General features: G+C 39.6%; 1 protein-coding gene across 3 annotated transcripts; it reads left to right on the top strand.

Annotated features, from left to right (window-relative positions):
• Positions 1-793: 793 nt before the first annotated feature.
• On the top strand, positions 794-11,383 carry slc35b3 (solute carrier family 35 member B3). Of its 3 annotated transcripts, none has more exons than XM_037693780.1 (10): positions 794-811; positions 3,938-4,174; positions 4,313-4,434; positions 4,509-4,663; positions 5,754-5,861; positions 8,250-8,347; positions 8,497-8,589; positions 8,704-8,815; positions 10,327-10,396; positions 10,927-11,383. In XM_037693780.1, exons 1-10 carry the CDS (start codon positions 794-796, stop codon positions 11,075-11,077), a joined length of 1,164 nt encoding a protein of 387 aa, XP_037549708.1. In that variant the 3' UTR covers positions 11,078-11,383. The 3 variants fall into 3 exon arrangements, with proteins under 3 accessions (XP_037549708.1, XP_037549707.1, XP_037549709.1); XM_037693779.1 differs by having other exon boundaries at positions 794-820; XM_037693781.1 differs by lacking the exons at positions 794-811; positions 8,497-8,589 and having other exon boundaries at positions 3,959-4,174.
• Positions 11,384-11,890: the final 507 nt, after the last annotated feature.

Raw genomic sequence — 11,890 nt, 5'->3', positions numbered from 1 at the left:
TATATATATATACAAATACGCACAGTTTATTTGATTTATTTGTATTCATCCCCATAAAACATATTTGTCCTAACAGAATATTATTATGTGCAACAACTCATTCAGGGAAAAAAAACGGATTCCTATCTGCCAGTTAAGCTGAAAATCAGCTGATTCTTTTAATTTGATAATCAGTCAGTGAATCTCTAACACTCTTTTTAGTTTGTTTTTTTATACTAACAATTAAACCATTCATATTGCAGCCTAATTCCCATTTATTTTGCGGATATTTCAGCTGAAACAAGCTGAAATTGTCCCTTATTGTCTTCACTGGAAGTGCCACAGCTGGCTGCTGCTGCTGCTTAACGTGGTTGCAAATGTCCACAGAATTCCATGTAAATGAATATGAATTGCAAAACTGTTCCAAATTGGGGCAAAAAAACTCAAAAGTGAAGCTGCATCTTAAAGGTTAGTTGTTCATAACTTTTCCACAGAGCTTCACTTGAAAATGGCTGGAATGTCCCTTTAGGAAACAGGTTTCAGAGAGAGGGAGAGCGTCTCCCTGATTTCTACAGACTGGAAATAAAATTTAAAATAGCATATATGTAATTATTTGGTTTTATGTTGTCATTGTTTTTGATAAAGGCGTGTGTTTAAAAATAAACTGTGCGTATTTGTGACAAAAGACGTTACGTCACTTTGAATAACGCACTGTTTGCAGAAAAATGTGACAGATGTTATGAAACCGGAATCACCGGATCTACTTGTGTTCACTGATGAGGACGGTGAACGGAGCGAGACTCACCTGGTCAAAATGGACTCTTCCTCACAGGTAACGGAGGTAAGTCCAAGAAACGCTGCTTTCCTCTTTGATACTCACTTAAAGCGCGTTTTGTGTTAAACTTGAACGTTTTAATCGGTAGTTTTGCTAATAACCCCGAATAAACGAGTTTATTCTGAATGATTGCGTCCACCTGCGGCTGCAGCGCGAGCGCGTCTCTGCGGACCAATGGCAGCAGAGGTCAGAGGTCAGAGCGGAGCAAGGCGGAAGTTGTTGGCCGCCGCAGCCAGCGCTCGTTAGCCTTTAGCAGGCTAACCGGCTTCTCGTCGCGTTTTAGCCGCTTGCCACCCAGACATAAAGACATGGATGGCTTCGGAATGTGTAAAAGATGAAGGCAAGACGAGCAGGGGAATGATTTCTATCCTGGCAAAGGATAAACACGATAAAAACGACAACCCGGACGCATTAAAAGGTAACAATCCGGCTGTTGCAGCTAACTTAAATGGCTAGGGGAGCGCATATGTGTAATTATTAGACAGGTGTTTTTGCTTTAAACCCTTTATATATTACTCTAAATTAACTGACACGTTTAATAGATCCTTTTTTTTACTAAGCTTGTAGCTGTCACACTTTAAAAGCACAACAAAACAGCTGTTTCATGAGTAAATCCGTTCTGTAAAAGGTAAACCCTTCTCTGTTTATGTGAACATGTGTCAGTAGTTTAGGTCGTAGAGTGATATCGTGTGTTCAGCTCGAGGCTGGAGTCCAGCTCTTATTGCTGTGCGTGTATTTATCAGGCAGAGTCAACTTGTTGATTAGTACAGTCATAACATGAGCTGAGCACAGTTGGTGTGTTTAGATTGACTACAGAAAACATTAATTAATTCAAAACAGAAATGTATATATGCAATTTTTTTTTTAATTTTTAGAAATACATCTGTCTGTGCAGGCATACATACAGATCACTGCAGTTACTAGTTATGAGGTTAAGTGGGACGGCATACGTTTAACATAAATAAGAGTATTTTGCATTTTATCTTTGTTTTCTTTATTTTATAGCTCAATGTGGGAAAAGTGTAGGAAAATATAAATATGACCTGAACAAATCTGTGTGAGATGGGACTTACATGGTATGTTACAAAAAAATCCCAGTTTGTGATCAAACTCATTTTAGTGGATGCAACTTAATAAGTCAAAGAAAATATCAAATTGGTTGAGACATAAGGAAGTCATGATCGTCAGTGTGATTAAAAAAAAAAAGATGCAAACTGCTCATGAGCTCATCCCAGTTCTGGGGCTTCAAAAACCACTTATGGGTTAACAGATTGTTCTAAAGTTGCTCAGAATGTTGCTAAGAGTTAATAAAAATGTCCGACTTACATTTTTTAATGAATCGCACATGCTCAATGTGTGACTGGATTGTATTCAACCAATGTGTGAACATAGAAAACTCATCTGTCCCAATGATCGGGTGATTGTGACATATTTCAGACGTGCAAATTAAATTTTTGGTATGATTAGTTTCAAAAGAATTCCTTCTGTTGCCATAAACTGCTGTTGTTTGGCGTATTGTTTTGCACTACTAGTATTTAGTGTATTTCTTAGTTTATATCTTAGATCCTTAATGTTTCTTTTTATTTTTGCAGTTGTTGGTAACTGGGACCCTGTGTACACAATTCCGTTCCACCTCGTGTACCACATGTGATGTGAATGACAATAAAGAAACTTGAAGCATGGTTCTTATGTCTTAAACTGGACTTTATACTTTTTATGTTCTGGCCTGTTTTATTTTGTTTATGTATTGTGATATTACTTGTGATTTCAGGGGTGCAGCGATTGCAGTTTTCTGGCCGATCACCGATTTCTAAAAAGTCTGAGCTGCCGATTCCGATTTTGTTTTATAAGAGACGCTGTCGGGTGTTATAAGATCACAATCACAATTATTGAAAAACATACCCTTGAACAATATCCTAGAAACAATACAAACTGGTTTTAACTGGCCATGAGGTTGTGCTCTGAAATATAAATGAAGTTCAGACAATTGTTGTTAAAACTAAAAAGAATCGGTTTCTCGTGCAAGTATCGGCCGATTTCCCAAAATTAAGGAAATTTTTTTGTTTTTACCTTTTTATTATTGTGCCAAGTCTCTCGTTAAAGAGTTAAACTCGAGCAACTTCTGGTGTAAATGGTTTGGATTTAAATTTGAAGAGCAGCATAAGTTCAGAAGTAAAATATCGGTTTTGTTTTGGATTCTCGTTTTAAATGCCGACTAGCAAGAGTAGCTAAAGCAAACTTGCATACGTTCAGATTATTTAAGATATTTTTTTTTTATTGTTTTATGCCGCAAACAGTTAAAGTATTTTCTCTCTTTTAAGTTCCTGTGTAGGGGTGCACCGATAAATCAGCCGGACGATTTCTCGGCCCCGACCTCCTTAAGTTTGTGGAAATCGGCTGATACACGAGAAACCGATTTGACCAATATTTTTATTTTTAACAACAATTGTTTGAACTTAAATTATATTTCAGAGCACAACCTCATGGCCAGTTAAAACGAGTTTTGTTTCTAGGATATTGTTCAAAGGTATATTTAAAAAAAAAAAAAGATTGGAAAATTGAAGGTGCATTTTGATCTTATAACTCCTGACGGTGTCGCTTATTAAACCAAATCGGTGTCGGCAGGTCAGACTTTGTAGAAATCGTTGATCAGAGATCTGCCAGAAAACTGCAATCGGTGCATATTCCTGTGTTGCCTCTCGGTCTTAGCAGCAGCTACAACCATCAATCCTCTGAAAATCATATACAACTCTGCTCGTTTGTAGAACTTCTTTAAGACAAATAGTTTTTTTTGTGCACCAGATGTCATTGATGGAAACATTTTCCATTGTTCTCGTTGTACTGAACGCATGCGGAGCTCACGTTTTGTTCACGAGCAATAAAGTTGCCTTTTTACTTTTTTTTTAAATTATGATTGTTATCGAAACTCCAAACAGAGGAGTAATGTCATGGTGTCATATTTGTATTCATTTGCACATTTCCTGTTGTGAAACCTTAATAAAACCCTGTAAATAGTTTTCAATTTTAGCAGATGTCCTTTACTTGTTGTTAAAGATACAGCGCTTATTAAAGTTATTATTTTTTTTTTATTTCAAGCACCTATTTGTGTTTGTGTGCCCTCAGCTTCCAGCAGCCACAGACACCATGAGTGCCAAATATGGCCTGGGGGGCTACAACAATGCACGGAAGTACATTTCCATCTCCATCCCGTCGTCCACAGAGGTGATGTCACCGCACATAAAGTCTGTGGAGGAGCTGAGGGTTCTGGGAATCAACCTTAGCAGCTTAAGTGCCCCGAAACAGTTCATCGTCTGCGTAGCCGGAGTCTTCCTCTTTTATCTGATCTATGGATACTTGCAGGTAACAAGGGGGAGGTGTGGAGAACGGCACGCTCACAGTGATATACGTTAAAATTGACTAGTTTTAATCTATTGTGTGTAAGTGGGCTCCTTTGTGTTACAAAGCATGCCATACACTTGTGTTTTCCACTGCCCACAGGAGTTGATATTTTCCGTGGAAGGATTCAAGCCTTTCGGTTGGTACCTCACTCTGGTCCAGTTCGGCTTTTACTCCACGTTTGGACTTGTGGAGCTACAGCTCACTCAAGACAAACGCAGAAGGTTGGCAATCCACGTCCTCCTCCTTTTCTACACAAGATAACCGTTACATTTGACTTTGTTCTTCTTCTTTTCAGGATACCGGGGAAGACGTATATGATCATAGCATTTTTAACAGTAGGCACTATGGGCCTGTCCAATACGTCTTTGGGATACCTGAACTACCCCACACAGGTCATCTTCAAGTGCTGTAAACTCATCCCAGTCATGATTGGAGGAGTCTTTATTCAAGGTTAGCTGGATCTTTGTGAGCACTAATACACTGAACAACGAGAATTCGTTTGTTTGCTGCCATTTTGGAGGATTTTTATATTTTTAGGCCAAAAAAAAAAAAAGTATTTTATAGTTGGGAGCATTTTTTCTATAATCCTCTTTTTATGGAATAATTTCACAACCTCTCACATCCAGGTATGTTTTGAAGTAGTTTTTGTTATTTTCTGTCCCTTTTAGAGGTTTGTTGTTATGTTGGTTACCGTGGAAATAAAAGTTTCAGAATGGCTCAAACCAAATCCTTGATTTAGGATAAGTAACGCCCTATTGACTCTAATTTAAGATTAACGCTTTGAAGCTAACTGTTGTAGTTTAAAATTAGGTCTAATGTGTATGTTTGGAAAATAGTTTTGTGTAAATTATTAGAAATGGGTAAATCAAAAGGTGAATTTGTACCATTATAAGAATTGAACACTTTTTTTCAATCAGCATGAAACAAACTATAATCAGTCAGAGAGACTTTAGAAGAGCAGCACATTGAAGTCATCGTATGAATCTTCTGAAGCTTTGACCTCCTTTTAACTTTCACTTCATCCTTTTTATCCTGGTTCTGGTCATCAGAGCTCAATCTGGCCTTCTCAGACTTCTGTGTCCTGAGCCTCGGACGACTTGGTACCTCTCTCCCTCCGTCGATGAGTAGATGTGAGGACTAGAGTCCCTAAAGGGGCAGAGTGAAAAACATTTGTTCACTTAGAATGCAAAAAGGAAAAGAGGTGGGAGCGAAGGATGGGTGGATGACGGGAGGGGTTCAGGGTTGTATCTGATGTGAGGCCCTTCAAAGACGAGTGGGGGAATCAAAGCCGACCACAGCCGACCTGATGCTGCGTCCTCCTGTCAACCTGAAGGCATCCGTCCGTCAGTTTTCATCCTCTTGTTTTTCCCTCTTAAATACACTTTTTGTTCACTGTCTTTTTGCATATCCTCAGAAACTTTGAATTGTGAAGACTGCTCTGCACAAACTTATTTTTCAGTTGTGTTTACTGGGTTTGTAAAAATGGGTTGTAATGTTTCTGGAGCATCCTCAGTTTTGTGCGTCGTGTTGTGTGTTGAAGGTAAACGGTATAATCTGATCGACGTGTCGGCTGCCCTCTGTATGAGTCTGGGACTCATCTGGTTTACGCTGGCTGACAGCAAAGTGGCTCCCAACTTCAATGTTACAGGTAATTCCTTCAGGACCCAACTGCAACACATATATAATAAAGTCTTTACAACTATTAGATTAGTCTGTCCATGGCACTCATGTTGGTGTGTTGACTCAACTAGATGTTTGGTTCTGTCTGTTTAATGGTTATAAACGTATAAATGAGCAGATTTTCCTTATTTTGCACCATGACTGCTGTGATCATGACCGCCAGTCTGCCTTAAGTTAGTGGTTCCCAAACTTTTCAGCTTTCAATCCATAAAGTAAAAGTCACAGACACTTGTGACCCAAACTTTTACTGGTAGAAGTACACAAACTAAAGCCCGACTGATATGGACAGTTTGGCTATCGCTGATACCGATATTGGGCTCATGCTAATAACCGATATAATGGCTGACATTTTTGAGCTTTGTCCACCCCCAAGAATCTTCTTCACTTTTCCTACCCTCTACTACTCGCCACAAAATTATCAAGTGTGTTACAAAAATATAAATTAAACAAACGCCCTTCTCTGTTCATTGTTTAAACAGTCACGTTTGGTGGAGTCCTGATGAGGATTGACTGCTTCTTTGCAGAGAAGTAAAGATTTCAGACAATGCATTTCATTGAGGACGACAAAGATAATGTTAACACTAATATATTTTACCTCTACGTTACATTTATTGTTCTGTATAGTTTTACAAAGCAATAGCCTATGCTAAGTTATCTAAACATTAGCTTGCTAACTTCAGGGGCACGTAGCTAATGACAAGCATGTTGGAGGATTGAAGAGAATTTATTGATATTTTAAATTTTATTTTGCAGATAAGTTAAAATAAACTTACCGTGCTCTGTTCAGCATAATACACCACACAGTGTTGCTCGCTGCTTGGTCTGTGCTGAAAGTGAAAGTTCAAGTGAACAGCCATAACTTAAAAGTAGTCTGCATGCGCCCTCTGCTGGATATATTGTACAATTATGTGATTTGCAAGTAAGGACACAGTTTTAGACTTGCATTCGGGCCCAAAAAACCCAGCCCGTAGCCATAATTTCTGAACTCCACCCGACCCAACGAATTAACAGTAATTACAGGGCCGAACCTGAATAAAACCCCAACATTTTTAATTTAAGCTTTGACTGCTTATATAGTTATTAACGGTTGGCGGATGTGCACGGCTGAATTAAAGGGGGCAGAAGATCGGAGCTGAGGGGGCGTTTGTCCTTTCAAGGCTGTCGCCTTAAATCCCTGCTTCTGCCTTCATTCTGCATTATTCAGACACGGACCCTGCTTTGGCATGTCTGCTTTGGGATCTCACCTGTTTGGGTCGTCAACCACGCTCGTCCGCTGAGTGCAGCGGCTGAATGAACTTCCATTTGGGCGATGGATTGCTTCCTGGCAGTATAGGCGCATCTGAAGCTTAACTGAACTTTTATTTTATCTCTTTCAAGGACGGTCAACACGCGGTGAAATGGCCACTTGTGGCTGGTGACTGCATGACAAGCCATGTTGCCATATAATTGGAATGTATTACAAGCCATGTTGCCATATAATTGGATTGCTAGCCGCACGCGTCCGATGATGCGATCAAAAGCCCAACATGGACTCGGCCTGCCCATCCAGCACTTTATTACGGCCCGGCCCAAATTCGGGCCGAGCCAGGCTTTGGGCCCGGGTTAGAAATGACAGCTCTACACAGTTCCCAGTGTATGTATCGGCGCATGATGAGACAATTATCACTAATGTCCCCAAACACTTATATCGGCCCTACTGATGTATCAGTCGGGCTCTAATACAAACATTTCTTAAAAGCCAAGTTTTCCATTGTTGGTGTCTCAAACTCTTTTAAACCCTTTTAATTTTTTTGTTGCAGGCATCTTAACTCAAGAGTTGTAATTTGACACCTGTACAGGAACTGTCCTCTAACATAAAACATGTCCAGGTCTAAAAACCACACAGACTTTAAACAAAAATAATAAAAATACCTGGTCAAGATGGGCAACAAAACAATGTGCACAGCTTGGAATGCACTTTTTTTAAACGATGCACAGATAGAATTGACTGAAAATCACAAACAACACTTACAGTTTGTACATATCAGTCGCATAATGCATTAAAAGATACATTACGCTGTTTTTTAGATCTAAAAGTGAGGCCTGAAACCTTTAAAGAGATCAAAAAGATATTCAATGAGTTATAAATTGGAACATTTGGTTTTCTGCTTTTTGCAATCTACCATTTTTGTCAAAAGTAGCCGAACACTAAAAAGCCTTGAGATTTTCAGTCCCTGCAGTTTATATCTAGCTGTTGGCATCCGTCATGTGGCAACTTCCTGTTTTGAATTGTTTTGTTCAATGTGGATGAAAGCCTCGTTATTTTTGCTCCTTTAATTCAGTACAATAGCTGACCGTGTGTTTGCGTTGTGTGCAGGAGTCATGCTCATCTCCCTGGCGCTGTGCGCTGATGCTGCCATTGGAAATGTGCAGGAGAAAGCCATGAAACTCTACAACGGCTCCAACTCTGAAATGGTAAAATATAAAAAATATATATATATCTGTTGACACCTTTACAAGCAGAGCCCTGCTCTGGGCGTCAGTAGATATTTGTGTCCAGTGTTTGAACTGCAGGATGGTGATATCAATTAGAAATGTCACTGATTGGTTGTTTGTGTTGACAGGTGCTGTACTCCTACTCTATTGGGTTTGTCTACATACTGGCAGGCCTGCTCAGTGTGGGCGGACTGGGACCAGCAGTAGCGTTCTGCTCAGAGGTGAATGCGTTTAGGTTGTTTAATGTGACTCAGTGTGTACCGTGTATGAAATTAGTCTTTTAAGATAAGGAAATTAATGAATACTTATCGGTGTTTTAATCTACCGTTTTCCAGCACCCTGTCAAAACGTACGGTTACGCCTTCGTCTTCTCCCTCACGGGTTATTTTGGAATCTCCTTTGTGTTGGCCTTAATCAAGCTCTTTGGTGCCCTCGCTGCAGTGACAGGTAAATATAAAACAGTATGCGCCAAGTATTTCCTTTTTTTTTTTATTTAAATTCTCACAATTATATTTTTCATTCATTCAACCTTTATTTATACGGGCTAGTCTCATTGAGCCACGAGGACTCATGTACAAGAAAAACCTGTCACAGACAGAACATATAAAGTGCAGACAAGAATAACAATAAACTACAGAAAAACTGCAGTTAAAATAAAAGTGGTGTTATAAAACAATAAATCGGGGTGCTGTAAAACAAGGTAGAATACTAAAAACAAACATGATTTTTATATTGACAATATCAAAGGTTTAAAGTCATAAAATCATACAATCACTGTCCCTGCACCGACGGTGTGACATGTGGGAGGAGATATAAGAAGGTAGCAGACCAAGGAGGGATTTATAGATGAAAATGAACCAGTGTGAGAGTCTGTAGATAATGATGACCAATGAGTAAGAGTGCAGTGATGGGTACAGTAGTTACAACCAGTTATGAATCTTAGCGCACCATGGTAGACAGCATCTAACATCTGCAAGGAGCTGGCAGGGGAATTCATGTAAATAATGTCGCCATAGTCAATGAAAGGTACGAGGCGTTTTCTGGCATTCAAAGCAAGATCTGTTTCTGAAAAAGAAACCCAGTTTTAATTTCAGTTTCTTTATCAAGTTTTTTATATGTGGTTTAAAAGAGAGATGTGCATCAACCAAAATTCCCAAGTATTTGTAAGAATCTACAAACTCAGTAGGAACACCATGCATGGATGAGATGGGAGGAAGAGTTGCTGGTACTGACTTTCTGTTGGAAAACAACATCCCTATGGTTTTATCAGCATCTATCACCAGCTTGAAATGGAATAAGTCTGACTGAATGATGTCAAATACAGACTGTAAAAGCTGTAAAACCTTGGCAACTGTGTTAGCTCAGCTATAAACAACAGTGTCATCGGCATAGAGATGCAACAATGTCAGGAATGTTTTGACCTACATTATTTATATAAATTGAAAAAAGAGTGGGGCCTAAAACTGAGCCTTGCGGCACACCATTAGTGACCATTGGGTAGCTAGATGAAGTACCGTTATATCGAACACATTGCCTCCGACCTGAGAGATAGTTTGCTTGAAGACTTGAAATTAGTTGTTATACATCCGTTGAAAGGACGTATTTTAGTATATTCATACGTACCTTCGTAAGATTTCTCTTGTCTCGCCCATAACTTGTGATACGCTCAAGATAATGAAACTTCATACGCATATGCATCATCACTACACATGTCATATAATATTTTTATCAACCCAACTTCAAGGTAAAGGTCATAAATCAAGATCAAATGTTATACAAGGTGTTTGCTGGTCCGGGCCATTGCTAGAGATTGCATTATAATAGATTGTTGGAGGGCGTATAATATGCCATGTGCAGCGCTCTGGTTTAAATTTACAACCAAAGTTTTGCATTTCTTTTGTGTTGGTGTATAAAAGTCTAGCCAACATGCACTGATGGTCCTGTTGAATCTTTTGCAGTGACCACAGGGAGAAAGGCCATGACTATCGTACTTTCCTTCGTGTTCTTCTCGAAACCTTTCACTTTCCAGTAAGTATCGCCACCTTTTGACTTTAGGCTCTTCTTCTTTGTTTAAAGTAAGCCCAGAGTGAGCCGACTGCACTCTCCTTGGTCAAATAAAACTTGATTTGGTCTCCCAGGCCTTCATCCCCTCAGTCCAGAGTCTGACCTCTGTGACTCAGCTGCTCCTTTTTGTCCTTTACTCTTTTCTCTGCTGCTTATTGGGCCCCTGAAGTGTGTGGTGCTGTCAGGAGGGGCTCATTTCTGCATACCCCTCTGACTTTGTTTTTCTGTTCATGACTTTTGACGTATGTGTGTGTATTTATTGATTTATTAAAACAAACTTGTGTCTTTTTATGACCACATTTATCCTCCCTCCAGCTGCTGCGTCCTTCACCGTGAACACACTCTTTTATCTTTTATGTGGGATAAAGTCTGATTCTAAAGTTAAATATGTGAAAAGTTCAAGGCTCTGCTTGGTTCTAAAAGTATTTCACGTCAGCGATAACGAGCGTTTTTCTCCTAAAGTGGCTAAATTTGTCCATTTTGCTTTTTGTCAGGTACATCTGGGGTGGCCTTCTGGTTCTCTTTGGCATCTTTTTGAATTTTTACAGCAAAAACAAAGAAAAAATGAAGCTCCCCTCAGTCAGGGACATCAGGAGCTGGCTGCTGACGAGAAAGAAAGTCCGATTTCTTTCACAAGACGTATAGGAGCCCCCCCTTCCCCCATTAGTGTGGCTAAATCCTGCACAGGCACACTGGTCCAGGTGTAGTGTTGGCCCACGCTTTCCAGGGAGATGTGCTGAAGCATGTGCCTGAGCTACAGGGCTACATCACCACCAGTATTGAGCCAAGGATGGTATACAGGGTTTGACCTCCAATCGGCCTTACAAACAGCTGCCATGATTAAACTGTGGACTGGGGAGCTGCTGGGTCTTGTCTAGATCTACCAGCTACTGGTTAGCTGAACGCACGGTATCAGCAGAGAACTGAAGGGGAGAAAATGTTTGTTTTTATAAGGGAATCATTTCCCTGTGGCATTTCTTGTAAAGCCCGTGCAGAAACATTCCTTACATGGAGTGAAACACTGAGTCTGAAGGGAAACCAGCTCCTTAGCTCCTTTCTAACCAAATTGCAGTTTTGCACTGGATTTGACTCGTAACAGTTGAACCGATGAGTGGTTGGAAGAAAAAATGAAATCTTAAAAAGGAAGGAATACACATTAATGTGACTAAAAATGATTGTTACCCACCCTGCGAGGGGAAAATACATTTTGATAAAACGCCTATTTGTCCCCGCATGTGCCAGAAAACGTGGATAAAAATAGTTTTTACATATCGTCTTTATAAGAGTTTATTGGTAATTTAAAACAAATATGGAAGTGTGGTCACGTGGTTAAAAGATTTTAAGGAATGCATAATCATTAGTTCATCTGTACATGAGCTGCCAACATTTCTGGGTGAGAGGGTACATCTCTTTTTACAATAAACTATGTATTTAGTAATTATGGTGATTTGTGTTTGT

The sequence above is a fragment of the Nematolebias whitei genome, chromosome 20 (genome assembly GCF_014905685.2).
Source record: "Nematolebias whitei isolate Nwh7 chromosome 20, NemWhi1, whole genome shotgun sequence".
In the NCBI taxonomy this organism is placed as follows: domain Eukaryota; kingdom Metazoa; phylum Chordata; class Actinopteri; order Cyprinodontiformes; family Rivulidae; genus Nematolebias; species Nematolebias whitei.
This window is presented reverse-complemented; position numbering and strand designations above follow the sequence as displayed.

Excerpts from the sequence above, each read along its gene's own strand:
- slc35b3 (XM_037693779.1), top strand. The coding sequence starts at position 794 with ATGGACTCTTCCTCACAGGTAACGGAG. Across the intron at positions 4,175-4,312 it reads TGATCTATGGATACTTGCAG|GAGTTGATATTTTCCGTGGA; the intron begins GTAACAAGGGGG and ends CACTGCCCACAG. Across the intron at positions 8,816-10,326 it reads TGCCCTCGCTGCAGTGACAG|TGACCACAGGGAGAAAGGCC; the intron begins GTAAATATAAAA and ends AATCTTTTGCAG.